Source organism: Sciurus vulgaris (genome assembly GCF_902686455.1).
Source record: "Sciurus vulgaris genome assembly, chromosome: 8".
NCBI lineage: Eukaryota > Metazoa > Chordata > Mammalia > Rodentia > Sciuridae > Sciurus > Sciurus vulgaris.
In genome coordinates this window covers 148859964-148880970 of record NC_136468.1, presented here as the reverse complement: position 1 = coordinate 148880970, position 21007 = coordinate 148859964, and the positions used below count along the sequence as shown (strand labels likewise).

The following is a 21007-nucleotide window of genomic DNA, read 5'->3' as shown; positions in this document are numbered from 1 at the left end:
CGGGGTCTGCAGCGCAGCGGCCCCAGGAAGGTGCCCGCGCTCCCGGGCACTGCCCGGGTGGAGGTGCCGTCTGGCTGGAGTGCGACGTGCGGTTCACCAGGACCCGTGTTCCAGTGCACGAGCACTGCCCGGGGCTCCCGACGGCCAGCTGTGGAAAGATGGTGACGAGCCAGCCGGGGTCCCCAGCGTGGGCCAGTGCTCCACAGTGGACATGCCTGAGGGAAGGCAGGAGGCCGGGCGTCGGGAGAAACGACCTGCACCTTCACAGAGCCCAGCAGGCAGCAGGCTCTCGGGCCCAGCCAGGCCGCTCCTCAGGTGGGCTCTGCCCCAGATGCAGCTGCCTGCACGGCCTCCTGCCGGGTGAGCGAGGCCACGCGCACACAGTGCTCGGGGCGGACCACGGGCCAACCTGCCCTTCCAGCCTAAAGGTCGGGCTCCGTCCTCGCGCGTGAGACTCGGGGGCCCAGCAGACTGGACTTGGGGAGATTCGGTGCCTCCCAGGCCGGGGAGTCCGTGCAAACCCCGTCTCACGGCCATGGTGCTGCGGGGCGTCCCGACTATGCCAGCCACTGCGCACGGCGTGCTGGCGGCTCAGAAGCCCTGCAGCTCGGGGATGTTCCGGTACAGGTCGAGGGCCTCTGGGTTGGAGAGGGCCCCGCGGTGCTCCACGGCCTGGCCGGCCAGGACCTGCTTCACGGCCACCTCCACCTTCTTGCCATTGAGCGTGTACTGCACGGGAGACAGGAAACAGACGTGGCACTGGGCTGCAGGGGCACATGAGCCCCAGCTCCGAGCCTCCCCGTCCAGCCCAGGGCCAACTCGGCCTCAGCTCCGAGCCTCCACACCCAAGCCCAGGGATCCAAGCTGTGGGTGCCCAGCTCTGCACACTGCCCGACCCCAAGGTGTAATGAGGACTTGTTCACTGGAATGTCAGTTGACACGAACACCAAGGACCATGTACCGGCATCCCAGGGACTGCCCGTCTCCAGCAGTGCCTCCCTGCGCCACGCAAGCCCCCCGGGTGCCACGGCCTGCCACGCGCTCACCACGACGCAGCACCGGGCCAGCCTCCTCTGGGAGGACAGCCCAGAGCCCTCCCGGCAGCAGACCAGACGCGCCGGTAACCAGGGCAGAGCTGCTGGGATCCTGCACAGGCCTCCACGCCCCAGCCAGCCCCTCGAACGGACCAACCCAGAGTCCCAGGTCTGTCCTTTGGGTCAGCGGCAGGCCAGTCAGATTCTGCATTTCACCTCCTCAGACAGGACGCCCCTCGGAATTTCCCCATCTATAAGATGAGCATGAGCCCACCAGTGTCACCTCGGACACCAGGTCACCCGTCACTCACACACCGGGCACCCAGGCGCCCAGGCATCAGTCACCCAGTCACCAGTCACCCGTCACCCAGTCACCAGTCACCAGTCACCCGTCACCCAGTCACCAGTCACCAGTCACCCGTCACCCAGTCACCAGTCACCCGTCACCCGTCACCCAGTCACCCAGTCACCCAGTCACCCGTCACCAGTCACCCAGTCACCAGTCACCAGTCACCAGTCACCCGTCACCCAGTCACCCGTCACCCATCACCAGTCACCCAGTCACCCGTCACCCAGTCACCCGTCACCCAGTCACCCGTCACCCGTCACCCAGTCACCCAGTCACCCAGTCACCAGTCACCAGTCACCCAGTCACCAGTCCCCAGTCACCCAGTCACCCAGTCACCAGTCACCCAGTCACCCAGTCATTCAGTCACCAAGTCACCAGTCACCCAGTCACCCAGTCACCAGTCACCCAGTCACCCGTCACCCAGTCACCCGTCACCCGTCACCCGTCACCAGTCACCAGTCACCCAGTCACCCGTCACCCAGTCACCCGTCACCCGTCACCAGTCACCCAGTCACCCAGTCACCAGTCACCAGTCACCCAGTCACCAGTCACCCAGTCACCAGTCCCAGTCACCCAGTCACCCAGTCACCAGTCACCCAGTCACCCAGTCATTCAGTCACCAAGTCACCAGTCACCCGTCACCAGTCACCCAGTCACCCGTCACCCGTCACCCAGTCACCCGTCACCCAGTCACCCGTCACCCGTCACCCAGTCACCCAGTCACCCAGTCACCCGTCACCCAGTCACCAGTCACCCAGTCACCAGTCACCCAGTCACCCGTCACCCGTCACCTGTCACCCGTCACCAGTCACCCAGTCACCCAGTCACCAGTCACCAGTCACCCAGTCACCAGTCACCCAGTCACCAGTCCCCAGTCACCCAGTCACCCAGTCACCAGTCACCCAGTCACCCAGTCATTCAGTCACCCAGTCACCAGTCACCCAGTCACCCAGTCACCAGTCACCCGTCACCCAGTCACCCGTCACCCGTCACCCGTCACCAGTCACCCAGTCACCCGTCACCCGTCACCCGTCACCAGTCACCCAGTCACCCAGTCACCCGTCACCCGTCACCCAGTCACCCGTCACCCGTCACCAGTCACCCAGTCACCAGTCACCCAGTCACCAGTCACCCGTCACCCAGTCACCCGTCACCCGTCACCCGTCACCCAGTCACCCGTCACCCAGTCACCAGTCACCAGTCACCCAGTCACCAGTCACCCAGTCACCAGTCCCCAGTCACCCAGTCACCAGTCAACCAGTCACCCAGTCATTCAGTCACCAAGTCACCAGTCACCCAGTCACCCAGTCACCCAGTCATTCAGTCACCCAGTCACCCAGTCACCCAGTCACCAGTCAGTCACCCAGTCACCAGTCACCCAGTCATTCAGTCACCCAGTCACCAGTCACCCAGTCACCCAGTCACCCAGTCACCAGTCACCCAGTCACCCAGTCATTCAGTCACCAAGTCACCAGTCACCCAGTCACCCGTCACCAGTCACCCAGTCACCCAGTCATTCAGTCACCAAGTCACCAGTCACCCAGTCACCCAGTCACCAGTCACCCAGTCACCCAGTCACCAGTCACCAAGTCACCAGTCACCCAGTCACCCAGTCACCAGTCACCCAGTCACCCAGTCATTCAGTCACCCAGTCACCAGTCACCCATTCAGTCACCAAGTCACCAGTCACCCAGTCACCCGTCACCAGTCACCCAGTCACCCAGTCATTCAGTCACCAAGTCACCAGTCACCCAGTCACCCAGTCACCAGTCACCCAGTCATTCAGTCACCAAGTCACCAGTCACCCAGTCACCCGTCACCAGTCACCCAGTCACCCAGTCATTCAGTCACCAAGTCACCAGTCACCCAGTCACCCAGTCACCAGTCACCAAGTCACCAGTCACCCAGTCACCAGTCACCCAGTCACCAGTCACCCAGTCACCCGTCACCCGTCACCCGTCACCAGTCACCCAGTCACCCAGTCACCCAGTCACCAGTCACCAGTCACCCGTCACCCAGTCACCCAGTCACCCAGTCACCCAGTCACTCAGTCACCCGTCACCAGTCACCCAGTCACCCAGTCACCCAGTCATTCAGTCACCAAGTCACCCGTCACCCGTCACCCGTCACCAGTCACCCAGTCACCCAGTCACCCAGTCATTCAGTCACCAAGTCACCCGTCACCCGTCACCCGTCACCAGTCACCCAGTCACCAGTCACCAGTCCCCAGTCACCCAGTCACCCAGTCACTCAGTCACCCAGTCACCCGTCACCAGTCACCCAGTCACCCAGTCACCCAGTCATTCAGTCACCAAGTCACCCGTCACCCGTCACCCGTCACCAGTCACCCAGTCACCCAGTCACCCAGTCACTCAGTCACCCAGTCACCCGTCACCAGTCACCCAGTCACCCAGTCACCCAGTCATTCAGTCACCAAGTCACCCGTCACCCGTCACCCGTCACCAGTCACCAGTCACCAGTCACCCGTCACCAGTCACCCAGTCACCCAGTCACCAGTCCCCAGTCACCCAGTCACCCAGTCACCAGTCACCCAGTCACCCAGTCACCAGTCACCCAGTCACTAGTCACCCAGTCACCCAGTCATTCAGTCACCAAGTCACCAGTCACCCAGTCACCCGTCACCAGTCACCCAGTCACCCAGTCATTCAGTCACCAAGTCACCAGTCACCCAGTCACCCAGTCACCAGTCACCCAGTCACCCAGTCATTCAGTCACCAAGTCACCAGTCACCCGTCACCAGTCACCCAGTCACCAGTCACCAGTCACCCGTCACCAGTCACCCAGTCACCCAGTCACCCAGTCATTCAGTCACCAAGTCACCCGTCACCCGTCACCCGTCACCAGTCACCCAGTCACCAGTCACCAGTCACCCGTCACCAGTCACCAGTCCCCAGTCACCCAGTCACCCAGTCACTCAGTCACCCAGTCCCCAGTCACCAGTCACCAGTCACCCAGTCACCAAGTCACCAGTCACCCAGTCACCCAGTCACCCAGTCACCAGTCACCCAGTCACCAGTCACCAGTCACCCAGTCACCCAGTCACTCAGTCCCCAGTCACCAGTCACCAGTCACCAGTCACCAGTCACCCAGTCACCCAGTCACTCAGTCACCCAGTCCCCAGTCACCAGTCACCAGTCACCAGTCACCAAGTCACCAGTCACCCAGTCACCCAGTCACTCAGTCACCCAGTCACCAGTCACCCAGTCACCAGTCACCAGTCACCAGTCACCCAGTCACCAGTCACCCAGTCACCCAGTCACTCAGTCACCCAGTCCCCAGTCACCAGTCACCAGTCACCAGTCACCAAGTCACCAGTCACCCAGTCACTCAGTCACCCAGTCACCCAGTCACCAGTCACCCAGTCACCCAGTCACCAGTCACCAGTCACCCAGTCACCAGTCACCCAGTCACCCAGTCACTCAGTCACCCAGTCACCCAGTCACCAGTCACCCAGTCACCCGTCACCAGTCACCAGTCACCCAGTCACCCAGTCACTCAGTCACCCAGTCCCCAGTCACCAGTCACCAGTCACCAGTCACCCAGTCACCAGTCACCCAGTCACTCAGTCACCCAGTCCCCAGTCACCAGTCACCAGTCACCAAGTCACCAGTCACCCAGTCACCCAGTCACCCAGTCACCCAGTCACTCAGTCACCCAGTCACCCAGTCACCAGTCACCCAGTCACCCAGTCACTCAGTCACCCAGTCACCCAGTCACCCGTCACCAGTCACCAGTCACCCAGTCACCCAGTCATTCAGTCACCAAGTCACCCGTCACCAGTCACCCAGTCACCCAGTCACCAGTCACCCGTCACCCGTCACCCAGTCACCACCCGTCACCCAGTCACCCAGTCACCCAGTCACCAGTCACCCAGTCACCAGTCACCAGTCACCCAGTCACCAGTCACCAGTCACCCGTCACCCAGTCACCCGTCACCCAGTCACCCAGTCACCCGTCACCCAGTCACCAGTCACCAGTCACCAAGTCACCAGTCACCCAGTCACCCAGTCACCAGTCACCCAGTCACCAGTCACCAAGTCACCCAGTCACTCAGTCACCCAGTCACCAGTCACCAGTCACCAAGTCACCCAGTCACTCAGTCACCCAGTCGTCGAGGCACCCGCTGGCCGCACGGGGGACAACTGTGCTCCGCCTGCTCCCCACCGAGTCTGAGCAGAGGGGCTCGCAGCTTTCTGAGGACCCACCTCTAGACGGATCTAAAGCTGGGTCCACAGCGGACGTGGGAGCAGCACTCCCTGCAGGGCCAGGTGACGTTCTCAGCAACAGCTGGGCAGGGGAGGCCTGGGGCCTCCACCATCGCACACCGTGTGGCTGGACGTCATTTAAAGCTACCTTGGATGGGCAGAGGACGGCGCTGCTGGGCCACGGGGACCCTGACCTGGCCCCAGGCCCAGGCTCCACGAGGCAGGGGCAGGAGGCAGGTGTAGGAGGCAGGCGTACCGGAATGCCCTGGGTCTCCAGGATGAGGCTGGGCACGTGGCGAGCAGACAAGCCCAGGCGGATGGCGTCCCGGATCCGCGTCACCAGGTCGGGCCGGAAGGTGTGCCCAGAAGCCATCTTCAGGAAGAGGACCACCCTCTCCTCGCCGTCCCTGCTGTACTGGGGGACGCACAGGCTGTCCCCCACCTCCTCGAAGGCTTCCACTGCAGAGACAGGCGCTCGTTCACAGAAAGCCCCACGAGCCAGCGGCACTCCGTCGCCTGGGCAGAGGCAGGGAGGGTGCCCACCCCAGCCTGCAGGGAGGCCTCGTCCTTGCCCTCTGCCCACCCGGAAGAGGCCCTGAGGAACACTGGCCACGGGGCGTGAGCAGTGGGCGAGAGCCACAGGCCGGGCTTGCCAAGGACAGTCACCAGGAGGGCAGGGACCTGTGGCAGGCGCCACGGGGAGGCCGGGAGGTGTCTCCACCCTGACTGGACAGACCCGCCTGGGCACCAGTGGCAACCGCCTCCCAGGAAGGCTGATTTCAGACCTGGGCTAGGCCTGAGTCCCTGGGCCAGGTGGCTCTCGAGGCCCCAGGGGACTCTACTGGGCAGTCCCGAGACCCAAAGGTGTCTGCGAGGTGCTGTGTGGCCCTGGCACTCGTGCAGTCTCTGTGCTTCTGTTCCCTCACCCATAACGCCCAGACGGCCAGCGGTGGCGAGGAAGGAGTGTGACAGGGAAGGGCACCGCGTGCCTGCAGCCCCTCCCGCATCCAGGTCTCGGTGTGTGCGGCAGGAGGGAGGGCGCGCTTCGACGCCGTCCTCACCCCGGTCAAGCCACAGGAAGCTGACCAGGAATCAAAACTGTGGGCACCGCCAGGCCCCAGCCCCAGAGCCCCGGCGGGAGGCGTACCGATGTTGTAGATCTCCGCGCTGCCGAAGCGCACTCCGTTGGGGTTCAGCGTGCCGTCGCTGCGGAGAGAGGGCGTGAGGCTGGCCCCTCAGCAGGCCCCGCCCCCTCCCCAGCGCCCAGCGTGCGGCCAGCAAGGCCTCCCATGATGCACCCCACACTAAGCAGGCAGGGTGCCCAGGGAGAGGCCACTGCCTCTCCGGCAAGTGCCTTCTTCCCCAGGTGGCCCAGAAGCAGGCTCCAGGGATGGGCAGCCAGGCCGGAGCCCTCACCTCCGGCCGAGCATGACGATGCCCCCGGTCTTGGGGTTGATTCTGCAGTAGTCACCATGCGCCCAGACACCTGGGAGGAAGGCAGAGCAGCCTGGTCACTTGGGGGAGCAGGGCCGAGGTGGCCTGCCCAGGGCAGACAGGACACTGGCCAGCAGTCATCGCAAAGCCAACAACAGGTGCCATGTGAGGCTGGGGTCAAGGGGGAGCAGAGGGAGCCAGAAGCTCCTGTCCCGGGAGCAGCCCTCTGGCAGACGCGGGGACCCGGGGACCCCAGCAAGGCCATGGAACTCTAGGAGAAGGAGCCCACGCTCAGCACGCAGGCTGCTCAGGGCAGTGGGGTCACGTTGGAGGGCTGAGTGGAGGCAAGCTGGCCTTGGGAAGAGAGGAGGGGCCAGGCCGGGCTGGGACGGGACAGCGGGGACCAGGCCGGAGCTACACCAGCAACACCTGCATCCTGTGGCCCAGGCCTCAGAAGCAGGCCCCAGAGTCCTGCCCGGGAAGGGAGCCACCAGGCAAACCAGGTCTCCTGGCTCCCGGCGGCGGCCTGGGAAGACACCGCCTCCCTCCTGCTTCCCGCTGAGTCCACTCAGGGCTGACCACAGCTCCCACCCGCAGACCACGTCCTCCGCTGCTCGCTGGTTCCCGCAGGGCCAGGAAGGGGCCCCGCGGGGTCTTCTGTGGGGACGAGGCCTGAGGCCTGTCTGCAGGGAGCTGGGTCCCCAGCACCAGGGCCCTGTGAGGAGGGGGCAGCTCACAGGGACCACAGGCGCCCGGCGTTCCTCCTCCAGACCCAAAGAAGGGCAGGGGGCTTTGCAGGGGCTTCTAGAAGATGCAACAGCAAAGACGGCGCCTGGGCTTGCAGACAATGCCGAGCATCCGCGGCAGACGGGGGCACGTCCCCTGCCCCGGCCTGGTTTGTGTGGCACCAGGTCTCCCCTGAATCCAGTGGAAATTCCTGGCTTTTCCGGGCTGCTCGGGGTCCTGGGCCCTGACGAACAAGGCTCTGGATGTGCAGAGGAAAAGGAAGATGCAGGCCCCCCCAAAGAGATGCTTCTGTGACCAGATCACCAGGGAACACTAACGCCAAGCTGAGCGGTGAGTCCAGGAGTGGCTGCCAGCTTTGGGGCTGCGCAGGGGGCGGCTGGAGACCCAGGCCCACTTCCCTCCGCAGCAGCCCAGGCAGGCCTTTGGGAGACCCAGCTGCGACTTCAGCCCCCGCGTCTCCTGGAAGCCCGAAGGGTGTAGACTGCTGCAGGTGACAACGGAGGCTGGCCTCCTGGGCTCTGCCCCTGCCGTGGCCTACGTCCTTAAGTCTGCCTCTAATTTATTTTCAAATAAAATAAAATACTAAAATACTGGGATCTTTTTAAAAATAAGAAGCCATAAAGAACAAGAAGGACCATGAACTGGCTCCTGGGCCCCTACTCATGGCCCTGGTTCATCCACTCATGGTCACACATAAGTTCTTTTTCAAAATCCACACCAAAGAGACAGCCTGCCCTCTGTCCCAAACCCTCAGATGTCAGCTGGCCATCTCTCGGCCGTCCTTCCCTCTGGCACAGGCTGTCTGCACGCATGACAGGGTGCAGAACTCCACAGGTCTGCAGGAGGGGAGGCTCTCTGGGCTGCGTGGTGTGGCCAGGCACTTCAGCGCTGAAGGAGGCCGTCTGAGTTCAGCCTGTGTCCACTCTGCCCCTGGCCAGCAACTTCGGGTCCCATTCTGGTCATTCCACGTGTATTTGTATCTCCCAACTACCCTCGGGAAGTACTGAGGAAGCTTCCGTGAAGCCGGGCAAAATGATGGCATGAATTAAAGAGACCAGAAACCCTGCTGCAGGGCTAGGAGGAGGACAATGGGGAGCACTTTCAGCTGAGTTCCCTAGCAGCCAAGGCAAAAATGGACACATGACATGACACAAAGTATTTGTCTTCTCCAAGAAGGAATATTGGAGAGTTGAAGAGTTTGTTCCTGAAATTAATCCCGAAAGACATTCGTCACACAAATCCTTGTGTATGTGACAAAAAGCAACAGAAAAAATAGATGGTCTGCAAAGAGCAGCGCTGCAGAGGACGAGGGGCCGTGGTTCCCTGGAGGCTCTCCCAGAGGCTTTCTACCCTCCTGACCCACCCCCTCGGCAGAGCCCCCTGCCCAGGGCCATGGGGAAGGGTATCTCCCTGCCATTCCACGAGTCCCCTGGACAGTTGCACAGGGGCTGCGCGCGGCGGCCACAGGAGCAGAGCCTCCCTGGGGTGCCTGTACCCTGCCGGGAGGAGCCCCCCAGCGTGATGCACCCAAGGCCACCGGAGGGAGAAGCACCCACAGCAGATCCCGCTGAGGGGCCACGCCTGACTCCATCCCCGTAGGCTGGTCTGGTCTGCGCACGCTGGCGGAGGCGCCAAGCTGTACCTGCAGCAAGTGACGCAAGGCCGCCTGCGAAGTACGAAGGGGGAGCCGACTCGCGTCCTCAGGAGAGACCCCCTGCCCCCGGCAAGACGCCCCTCCAAAGAAAGCACACAGGCGCCGTCCCCCGTGAGCTCTCCTTCATGTCCCCCGGGGACCGGACGACAGTGCCAGCCGGGAGCAGAGGAGCCGCACACGTCCTCCACCAGCAGCCCCAGCGCCCAGGAGACCCACCCTCCCGCAGGACACCTGCCGCCACAGGAGCTGGCCAGCGCCCGGCAGGCAGGCTCAAGGTACAGAGGGTGGTGGGCTCAGCTGGGCCCAGAAGTTCCTCCGATGGCCTCGAGCAAGGGCGACAAGACGGGTCAGGAGCAGCAGCCGGGCTGCGCAGGGCCCCGGGCAGGCGCAGACCCACCTGGGAACTTGGAGAAGTAGGCCTTCCGGTACTTGCTCCCGCCGTCGTCCTTCCAGAAGTGCGTGGGCTGGCAGGGGATGGGCCTGGTGCACACCAGCTCCCCGCTCTCTCCCCAGACGGCCTTTCCTGGCAGGAGGAGGAGGTCAGCTCCACTGGGCCCGCCCCTCTGCTCTCCCTGCTGGGCCTGCTCTGCCCACGCTGCCTGGGGCGCGAGCCGCGTGTGGTTCTGGCCGCCCACCTCCTCGCCGGGTCCTCTCGCTGTGGCAGTTTGTTCTCGCTGAGGACGGGCCTCCCTTCACCCCGGAACCCCGAGCATCCTGCCCGTCACCTGCTGGCGCTCGCAGGCGTTTCTGCAGGTGGCTTCTAGGTCACCTCTAGGTGTCCTCTGCTCACTACCCTGGTGGCTTCGGAAGCAGGCCCGCTCCCCCACCCCACAGCAGCCTGGTGTGGCCACTGCACATGCCAGTCTTTCCCTGAGCCTCTCAGAAACACGGTCGGGTGACCTTCCCGTCCACTCAGCTGGGGCGAAGACACGGCAGCTGTGTCAGAGAACGTAAGTCCATGAACTTGTTCAGTGCACAGCTGCACACCAGGCCCTGTTTGGTGCTGGGGGCACTAACAATTTTAAAAGCAATGGTCACTAGATCAAAAAGCCAAGGCTCGTTCCACCCAAGACTGGCAGGAAGAGACCAGCAGAGGCCAGCTGGTCCCTCTGGGCCCTTGCCAAGGCCAGGACATTGGCTGGTGAGGCGGTGGGGTGGCCTGTCCCCAGCTGCCTGCCCACCTGCACACCTGTGCTCTGGCCCAGCACCTGCTTCTCCGGGGTTGGGGTAAAGGTCCCCAGGGGTCCCAGGGTGCACAGCCAGGCTGGGGTAGGGACACTGCTCTGAGGTGACAGGGTTGCTCTGGACACACCCTCCCACACCGAGCGTGACCAGCAGGGGTCTCACCTTCCTCGTCCCACGCCTCCACGGCCATGGCCAGGTTCCGGGCCTGCACCTCGCCTCTGTGCACGGGGACGGACACGTTCTGGCCCATGAAGCAGGAGATGATGTCAGTGCCACCTACGAGCCAGGGCAGCAGCGACTGAGGCCAGACACACAGACCCCGTCTCCATGTCCCTGAGCAGCAGAGGACGGGCTTCCTGCTAGAGGACACTGAACAAAGGCCCTCTGTGGGCACCCCAGAGGACAGAGGTCAGGGGTCAGAGGCCTCATCTGTCACCACACCTGTGCTGCAACCACCCAGAGAGAGTGGCCATGGGAGGCCGGCGCTGGACACTGGCGGGCGCTGCCTCGGGCCCGAGAGCGCCACTCAGGGAGGGGCCCGGGACGGAGTCGGGCCAGGGGCCACAGGCCCAGAGACCCCGCTCCAGCCCAGGCAGGTACGGCGCCAGGAGCACGTTTACACACGTTTACACACACGCCACACATGTGGGCTCACACACGCACTCCACACAGGTGCTCAAGCCAGGCGGGCAGGACACCCAGGCGGGGACATGCGGTGCGGCAAAGAAGTCGGGGGCAGCGTGAGGCCAGAGGCGGCTGCGGCCTTCTGAGCTGCGTCCTAGTCTGCGCGCCCTACGTTACAAAGTCCTACTGGGTGCTTGTCTGCATACCTGGAAGAATGTTCACAATCAGAACTTTCTTAATCACCCTTTGTGCCCCCGAGTGGAGTCGGGGTTGACAGCCACACGAAATGACTCGATAGCTCCAGAACCCGAGGGCTGATCTGGGCCTCCGCTCAGTGATTCTGTTTTCATCCCCGGGCAGAGAATCAAGCTGAGATGCCTGCCCTGGGTTCTCCGGAGCCTCCTGTCACTGATGCACCCCACAAAATGCCCGGGTCGTGGCTGCATCTGCCACCGCCCAGGCCTCGCCGGGCTGCAGCTTCAGGAGGACAGGAGCACATCCAGGAGAACCGGCGCCCGGCCATCAGCGGCTCCAGCAGCTCGGGGCAGCCTGAGGGAGCAGCAGAGGTCTGCGCAGAGCCCGAGTCCCGTCATAGGCAGCGCTGGAGGCCAGGGCCCTGACCCCTCTGTCCCCATGAGGGGCAGAGTCCGGGCAGAGCAGGCCGCGAGGCCCCGGAGACCACAGCACTATCCATGCCTGGTGGGGGACTGAGGCCCTGGCTCCTGCTATTCGTCCTGCTTCAGGGAACAGCCCGAGATCCCCAGGCTGGGGCCACAGAAGCCGTAGGAGGAAGAAGAGGGCAGGACGGCTTCATGCTTCAAGTAAAATGGCGCCTTCTAAAGAGAGGTTCTAAGGCGTGTTTTCATGAACCGCGAGGGAAAAGGCAGAACTACACGCCCATAATCCCAGCAGCTCAGGAGGCTGAGGCAGGAGGATTCCAAGTTCAAGGCCAGCCTCAGCAACTCAGCAAAACCCTGCTTCAAAGTGAAAATCAGAGGGGCTGAGGATGGAGCTCAGTACAGAACAGCCCTGGACTCAGTCCCTGCACCACAGGTCTCCACGGGCTGCAAGGGAACGGGACCTAAGGGGCCAGGCTAGAGGGCCGGGCTGCTGCCCTGGAGACCCGGAGCAGAGGGGCTGTCCCGCTCAGCCCACGCATGCAAGACCTTGGGAAGCAACCACCTGCGAGGGAGCCCAGGGGTCTACACCCTCACGCCCTGTGGCCTGAGTTCTGAGCACAGACACAAAGTTCTTCCCAAAGAGCAGCTTCACTCAAGAAAAGGTGAGAGCTGGGTGCAGCTCAGCTGGTAGGGTGCGCGCCGCCGGGCACGGGCCTGATGCCATCCTCGTCACCGAGGGAAAAATGGTGTAATCTGCGCACAGGGCACCCACAGGCACCCACACAGGGCACCCACGAGCACACTCACACACACAGGGCACCCACGGGCACACACACAGGGCACCCACAGGCACACTCACACACAGGGCACCCACGGGCACACTCACACAGGGCACCCACGAGCACATATATACACAGGGCACCCACGGGCACACTCACACACACAGGGCACCCACGGGCACACTCACACACACAGGGCATTCACGGGCACACTCACACAGGGCACCCACAGGCACACTCACACACAGGGCACCCACGGGCACACTCACACAGGGCACCCACGGGCACACTCACACACACAGGGCACCCACGGGCACACACACAGGGCACCCACAGGCACACTCACACACACAGGGCACCCATGGGCACGCACACACAAGGCACCCACGGGCAGCCATGAGCACCCAGGAGGAGCAACAGCTCACCCAGGTGACCCGCTTCATCCACTTGTACCCAGTGACCAGTCCTCCCCACGACACGCCTCAACCCTCTCCATGTAACCAGCGCCTCAGACGGCTCGGGGCTTGGCTCCCAGCCCGGGCACCTGCTCCTGGGGTGGCCAGGACGTCGCTCCACACCTCGGCACCTCAACTCAGCTGGGGTGAGCAGTGAGGGCACGTGGGTCAGCACTGGCGCGAGACGCGCCTACGTGCACCCCCAGAGCAAGGGGGCGGGACCTGGGGCCTGACAGAGCATCGGCACCTGGATGGCCCTCGCTGGGCGTGGGGCCCAGGGCTTCTGGTCAGGCGGGGCCAGTCCCAGCATGTGGACTGGCTCGGTCAGGAGGTGTCCACCCGGCAGGCCAGCGTGGTCAGGAGGCGGAGACAGCTGTCCCCACCATCCCCACCTCCTGGCTACATCCACAATCCCCGTCACCAGGGACCCAGCAGCGGAGCCACACCTGAGATGGAGCCCAGAAGCACGCTGCTCTTGACGCACTTGTAGACGTACTCATAGCTCTGGGCTTTCAGAGGGGAGCCAGTGGACAGGACGGCGCGCAGCGTCTGCAGGCTGTGGGTCTCCGCTAGGGTGAAGAGCCACCACGACGTGAGAACGGAACCGGCGCCCTCGGCCCCACCCGCAAGGCAAGCCCACGCGCACCTCCACCGAGCGAGGCCCTCACCTGGCTTCAGGCCCTTGTCTTCCAACACAGACAGCCACTTGGCACCCGTCCCGAGGATGGTGATGCTGGGGCAGCGGGAAGAAGACGCGAGGCCCTCAGGGTCCTGTGCGCCCCGCACCGTCCCCACAGCCGACCTCTCACACTGGTGATCCATTCCTACACGTCTCCGAGACCAACCAGCCTCCTCTGGAATGGCCAACGCCCCCCTCCCCCGGGCATGTCCTGGCCCGGCTCCCTCCCAGGCTGAGGGACGCACTTCCACCTGATCTCCAGCAGCAGGACCGGCCCCTGTGCTCAGTTTGGCTCGGGTCAGGCCCCGACCTCCGGGTGCAGGACCGGCCCCTGTGCTCAGCTCGGCTCAGAAGTCAGGCCCCGACCTCCGAGTGCAGGACCGGCCCCTGTGCTCAGCTCGGCTCAGAAGTCAGGCACATGCGCTCCCACCATCCTCACCACGGGGCCTGCACGGCAGGAGCCCAAGGTCTTGGCTCGGCCCCTCCGACTAACGTCTGCCCTTGCTCTGGTGAGCAGACGCAGCCGCAGAACGGCCTGCCTGCTGAAGCGGAGCCGCGCACTCCGGCCCGGCCTTGCCTCCAGCGAGCTTACATCTGCTGTTCTTCTCGCTGCACCCTGGGCCCCAGGGCCTGGCACTCTGCAGAGGACCCACTGCTGGGCTTTCCCAGGGCCGTAGGTCATACCCCCATTGCTCCCCGGCCTCTCTTGCAGCAGGGTGACCTGCAAACCCCATCTTCCCAACCAGGGAACACGCTCCCGGGCACCGGGAGGCTGGGCGCCAGGGAGGTTGGGAACAAGGCTCCGCCCCGTGCCGGGGAGCTTGTCAGGCCCAGGCACAGGCCCGGCTCGCCTGCCGGGTGCTGCGCAGACAGCAGGGCCCCGGGCAGCTGGGCTGGGAGTGACCGACTCGACGGCAGGTGGGTTCCCTCAGAGCAGGGCTCCGCCGGCTCACCTCCTCTGCCTCTGTTCTCTCGACTGCCCCAAAGCCGCCTCCACCACTGAAGCGCGGCCAAGCCCTCAGCACCCTGGGGCCCTGCGCCTGGACGGCTGGGGCTTTGGGCGAGGGACGTTCCCACCAGCACCTTCCCACACTGACTTCACAATGTCCGGGCCTGACTGACACCTCCACGTGACCAAGGATGGAGGGGTCGCCCCTCCAGGACTATCTACACCTCAACAGGACCAGCCACCAGGGGCCTCGCTCACGTTGCCTGGCCAGGCCTGGGCGAGTCTCCCGTCCCACGCACCAGACGCGGCTTCTACTCTGCTCCCCCAGCTCTCACGGCTTAAGTCACAGGCGAGGCCCTGTGGCAAGCGGGACCTGGCCTGAGTCACGTCCGCCAGCGTGAAGACGCAGTGGCCTCCCATCGGGCTCACGTCAGGCGGCCCTCAGTTCCCGTATGCTGGCAGCCCGTGTGTGCCCTGGCCCGTCCCCTCCAGTACGTCCAGTGGGAGCCACAGCACCAAAGGAGAGGCCTCTGGTGGCACCTCCCTCCCCACCCAGGCCTGGCCTCCTCTGCTCTGCCTCCGGGCACCCCTCTGACCTCCGCGCTGATCTTCCACAAATGCCAATCAGATCAGGCGCTGCCTTGATCCCAAGTGAGCGGTGGAGCACATTTCCCTGGGACCACCACCTCAAGCGCTGCCAGAAGCCCCTACCCGCCGCCCACCCAGGCCGACCCCACGTGGCTCTCCACACCAGGCCACCGGGCCTCCTCGGGTCCCCACGTGCTCTCACTCAGGCCTCGGCCTGAACCACGTCCCCGTGAGGCTGGTTCCTGCTGTGGTTCAGATGTGAGGCGTCCCCAGAAACTCTCCAGAGCACAATGCCAGAGGCTCAGGTGGGACGGGAAGGGCTCCAGAGCTGAACCAGTGGGTCGCGTTGGTCCCGCGAGAGGGACCAGCGGGGTGGTGCCTGGAGGCAGGGGTGTGGCTGGAGGCTGCGGGTCCCTGGGGCCATGCCTTTGGCTGCTCACTTTGCCCTGGTGAGGGAAGGGCTCGCTCTGCTCTCCTCCAGCCCAGAGCAGTGGAGCCAGCTGTCTGTGGACAGAGGCCCTGAAGCGCCAGCCCCACGCCCCGTCAGCCTGCAAGACCGAGGAGCACTCCGCCCACGGGCCGTCCCCATGCGGCCCCTGCAGGCCTGCAGAGCCCGGGCCTTCCACATTCGTCCTCCTCGTCCTCCCTAGCTCCCAGCCCCGACTCCAGGAGGACACCAACCCAGGCCAGCAGGGCGGCGCACGCGGAGCCCGTACTCGTAGCGTGCAGGGCCCCCCTCCCCGCGAGGACTGCCGTCCAGAACACCCAACTCGATGGGCCCCGTCGCAGACAGTGTCCAGGCGACTCGCACCCCTCCTTACCAGCAGGACACACACCCGGAGCTCTGGCCTGTCTTTAACCAGCACGTTCCCTTCACTAGACTAGTGGGGACTGTAAATACAGCACCACTGAAGGAGAAAAGCCACCTCTGGAAAGAAGTTTGTGGCTGGGCACAGTGGCGCGGGCCTGTGATCCCAGAGGCTCAGGAGGCTGAGGCAGGAGGATCGCAGGTTCAAACCCAGCCTCAGCAGCACCGAGGTGCTAAGCAACTCACTGAGCCCCTGTCTCTAAATAAAACACAAAAACAGGGCTGGGGATGTGGCTCAGTGGTCGAGCACCCCGGGGTCAATCCCACAGCTTCTCCAGGTGCACAGAGCGCACTCCCGGCCCTGAGAGGTGGCCTTCACTCTGCACGGGAGGTTGCCATCAGCAGTGGGGTCAGACCATCCCTCCTCCTGCTCCTCGCACTCCCAGCACTGAGAGGGGTCGCCCAGGGCAGCAAGGCACTCCAGAGACGCGGCCCACGAGGGGAGAGGTGGAGAAGTGGCCACAGCTGCGTCTACCCCAGAGCACCTTCCCAAGGACACCAGCTCCGCCCACAGCTGAGCAAGATGTCCAGGCACCTACCCTATCCTGTCCACAAGGTCCCACAGCACGTTGGGCGTGGGGACGAGGGGGGAGCCATCGTACAAGACCACGGATGCTCCGGTGGCCAGAGCAGACACCATCCAGTTCCACATCATCCAGCCGACCTGCAACACACAAGGGCAGGCGTCAGCAGGGCCCGCCTGCTCCCTCCAGCCTGCAGCTCCACCTTTCCTGTCCTGGGACACTACCCGACAGCCCAAGATGGCCTGGCACTGCCCATCCCAGATGCTTGGGCCTCAGCTGCAGGAGGAGCAGAGGCACCTGTGCACAAGTAACATGGGGCAAAGGCCAGCTGAGGCCTTGCTGGGGAGACCATGCAATCCCAGCACCCCTAGCCCAGGCAGCCACGGGAGATGCACCCACCAGCGCTCATGGAAGCTGGACACCCACCTCGCACGCACTCAGTCAGACCCGTGTGGCCACGAGAAGAGGCCGATCGGTGGGGGGACGCACAAGACGCTGAGAGGTGGAGAACAAGAAAGCACAGCAACACAGCCCATCTGTGCAGACAGGAGGACATGCACACAGACGCACATGCACACATGTGCACATATACACAGACATGCACATGTGTGCATGCACACATACATGTACGTGTGTGTGCACCTGCACATACACATGTGCATGCACACATACACGCACACATGCAATGTAACATTACACCTGTGCACACACCCATGGGCACACATGCACATGTGTGTGTGCATGCACACATGTGCACACCTACCCATACACATGCACACACACAAACATGCATGTGCATGCACAGGCCATGCACACGTTCATGCATGTGCACATGCACAAACACATGTATGCAGGCACATACACACATGTACACATTCCCATGTGCATGTGCACACACAGGCCTGCATGGCGGTGGTGCTGCAGAGAAACAGTACCGGAACGGCTGGTGCGGCTCCCAGGCCCTGGGAACACCCCCTCCCACCCCGTGTCCTGCTGATGCTGCTTGGCATCCTCACCATATGTGAGTGGATAGAATTTTTAAAATTTTAATTCTTTTCTTAATTAAAAAAAATTTTAAACTCCAAAAATGTGCCCACAGGCCCACCCACCATGCTCCCATCTACAGAGACTCTGGACCCATCTGGAGCACAGACAGGATGACAGAGCAAGGGATGCTCAGCAGGAGCCTCAGCCTGGAGGGCAAAGGGGGCAGCTACTCCCCACATGGGCGAGGACAAGGGGGCGCGCCCACCTGGGAGGACTCAGCGTCACCCAGCACCTGGGGTCACATCTCCGTGGTGGGGACAGGTGGCAGGGGAAGCTCCCTGAGCAATGCCCGTGTGGGTGGGTGAGGCCAGGGCAGAGGCTCATAGACAGACGGAAAGCCTAATGGGCAGGCCCATGGGGCCCAGGCAGCCGTGGCCAGGCCTGTGGCTGGGACCCTCCTTCTGGCCCACCTCGGCCACACTGGCCTCCTCCTGCATGGGCCACAACACAGGACCTCACGAAGCCCTGAGGACGGCCCTCTGGGACATGGGCAGCACTCCTGGCAAGAGCCTGAGCTTGACCAGGCTGCTTAAGCAGGTGTCCACGCCCTGGCCGTGCCTCTCACAGTAAGGAATCAGCCCAGTGAGGAGACCGTGGCTGGAAGGCCCGGCAGCACAGCCCTCGGGCACCCCACTGCCCAGCAAGGCTGTTAAGGTGGGCCAATAAGTGACAGCACTGGCCTGGCTGGAGGCTGGGGACGCTCACAGCCAGCGCCTGAGGCTGCTGTTGCGACCAAGCTGGCAGAGCCCAGCTGGCCAGCCTGTGGGCAGGACGCTTCCAGAAACAAGACACCTTGGAGGGACCGCCCGGGACCTCCAGGCTCCCCCGTGGCACCCTCCTCAGCAAAGCCCTGCCGCTGTCAGCTGCATCTCGCAGGAGGGCAGCTGAGGCCACACCGCTGGAGCGCAGGGGACCACTCCAGTGCTGCCCTGCTGGACTTCCTGCCCTGAAGGTGCCTGACAAGGACACAGCAGAGAATCGGCTAAGAGCCTGAAGTGCCCAGCCCTGCGCTCCATGTGCTGGACACTGCAGGGCGATCCTGCTGCTGGAAGAACGCCAGATCTTTAGGCCCAAGGCCCTCGTTCGCAGCCGGGCGCAGAGAAAGCCAGGTGTCCTGCCTACAGTGCCCCAGGGCACGCCCTGCTCCCGCTCCTGTGTCTGCAGGGGGCACAGCGGAGCCTCGCAGGGCAGGAACCTGCCTCCAGCACCTGCTTCCCAAAACCTCAGCACAGGAAATACAGCCAGAATGTTCCGGAAACTCGTGATAGTGGCGCTCTTGGAAAAGGCCAATTCCGCGCTCTCCTTCGGGTTAGACTCGCTCCCTCGCACCCGCCCTGAGCCTTCGCCTCCACCCCTGCACTCAGGGCCCGTCCACCCCGCACCTGCCCGGGGGCAGAACCACATCCCCCTGCCGGCCCAGCAGGGCGGAGGCCGCGTGAGCTCACCGTGGTGTAATAGAACAGGACGTCGCTGTGGGTCATGTCGCTGTGCAGCAGGTGCTCCTTCAGGTGCTGGATGAGCGTGCCCTGCAGGGGGGCGGGACAGCGCGGTGAGCATAGCGCGCAAGGCGCCTGCACCACCCGAAGCCCACCTGGCCTCAGCCCGCGTCGCTGCCAGCTGCCAGCTGAGGTGCTCCTGACAGTGGGAAGCCCTGCTACGCCCCTGCCCACAGGCGCTTGGTGCCCACACCCTCGGATGCTCGGCAGGGACCAAGAGGTCAGGAGGACAGGAGCAGCCTCACCGAGGCGGCGAGACTACAGGGCAAACAGCGCCCACCTGGAGCGGCACAGACCGACCCGCGGCGGGCTCCCTGGAGGACAGGGCAGAGCAAGACTCCTCCTCACCTGCAGGCCGTGCTCTGGGGGCCGCTCAGGACCCTGCTTCCAAGAGACACCCGATGGGACACCCGCCCCTCCACGCACCCCCCAGGGACCTTCAGGGTCAGGGTTCACCAGCCACATGCCCGCAGGCCACTCCACAGTGCTCCGGAGTGCAGAGGCAGCAGGGAGCCCCGCGTGCCGCCCAGGAGGCCAGCTACCCTGGGTCCACCACGACGCGGTCCTGCGTTCACCTTCTCACCAAGGGGCACCCTCAGGCCTTTATGAGTCTCCAGACGGCCACTGGGCTTTCCACGAACCAGAGAGCAGAGTGACCCTGCCCCTTGGCCTCCCACTCCCAGCCTGGGTCCCACAGAAGACCTGAAGACAGACAGGGTGGCGGCCCTTCAATGCCCCTGGGAGGTGGAAGCTGGTACACAGGCCAGATCACCGTCCTTCAGACCAGTCCACAGAGGCAAACGCTGGCCCCTGGTAAGCAGCCGCTGGCAGAGGGGCCATCCGGACTGGCGCAAGGCCCCGCGTGTCAGGAACCAGCAGAGGCCCAGAGGTCAAGAATAAGCCAACGGGGGAGCCGCCCGAGCGAGGGATCCTGGAATCAGCTGCCAGCAGAGCTCTGGTCCCAGACCTGTCTCCTGAGTGGCCCCACCGCCAGGCAGTGACTGAGACCTGCCACAGGGCAGGGAGCACACGGGGCTGCACAGAATGTGCCGGAGGGCCGGGCCTTTGCTGCAGCTCCGCAGCTGACTGCGGGACAGAGCACAGGACCACAGCATGTGGGGCAGGACAGCAGGCTTCCTGGGAGCGCCAGGCCCGCAGTCACATGGCGGGGGCCGGCATCCTTCGGAGGAAGAGCTCCAGGAAGGCCCTCGGTGAGCACTGACGTTCACAACCCGCCCATCTGAGGCCAAGGGACCCCGAGTGGACGGCCCGTGGCCCCCACCACTGTCCTCCACGTGCGAGCAGCCGGCACGGGCTGTCTGGGCCATAAGACCCCGTCGCCCACCTTCCTGCGCTTGTTCCTCGCCCTCGGTCCCTCAGAGGGCACAGAACAAAGAGCTCTGCTTCTTCACAGAAGGTCTGCGCGTGGATCCTAGCGATCCATGGCGGCTACTTCTTTCACTGCTAAACGTTTCTGGCTGTCTGCAGCCTCCCCTAAGGACAGCAAGTGTAGGCAGTGGGTTTGGTGGGCTTCAAGAGCATCTGGGACGCTGCTGGGACAGACCCAGGGTCTGAGCGCTCCACCACTGAATCACACCCAACATGAGCAACTGACTTTATATTTACCTATTTTGTTGGTACTGGGGATCGAACCCGGGGCACTCAACCACTGAGCCACATCCCCAGTCCTTTTTTATATTTTATTTAGAGGCCATGTCTCCCTGCGTTGCTTAGGGCCTGGCTAAGTTG

At 63.8% G+C, this 21007-nt stretch overlaps 1 protein-coding gene across 3 annotated transcripts in view; it reads right to left on the bottom strand.

Annotated features, from left to right (window-relative positions):
• Window positions 1–2: 2 nt before the first annotated feature.
• The window catches only part of AACS (acetoacetyl-CoA synthetase), a 42545-nt gene continuing 21540 nt past the window's right edge, over window positions 3–21007 (bottom strand). For 2 of the 3 annotated variants that reach the window (XM_079151209.1, XM_079151208.1), the window contains 10 exons: window positions 19208–19288; window positions 16731–16855; window positions 13776–13840; window positions 13554–13676; window positions 10792–10905; window positions 9842–9967; window positions 7026–7095; window positions 6757–6815; window positions 5866–6068; window positions 3–729 (listed from right to left, as the gene is read on the bottom strand). In XM_079151209.1, the coding sequence (XP_079007335.1) occupies window positions 592–729; window positions 5866–6068; window positions 6757–6815; window positions 7026–7095; window positions 9842–9967; window positions 10792–10905; window positions 13554–13676; window positions 13776–13840; window positions 16731–16855; window positions 19208–19288 (1104 nt within the window). In that variant the 3' untranslated portion in view covers window positions 3–591. Of the gene's footprint in view, window positions 730–5865; window positions 6069–6670; window positions 6816–7025; window positions 7096–9841; window positions 9968–10791; window positions 10906–13553; window positions 13677–13775; window positions 13841–16730; window positions 16856–19207; window positions 19289–21007 lie in introns of all 3 variants that reach the window. The other variant, XR_013765754.1, reaches the window with a different exon arrangement.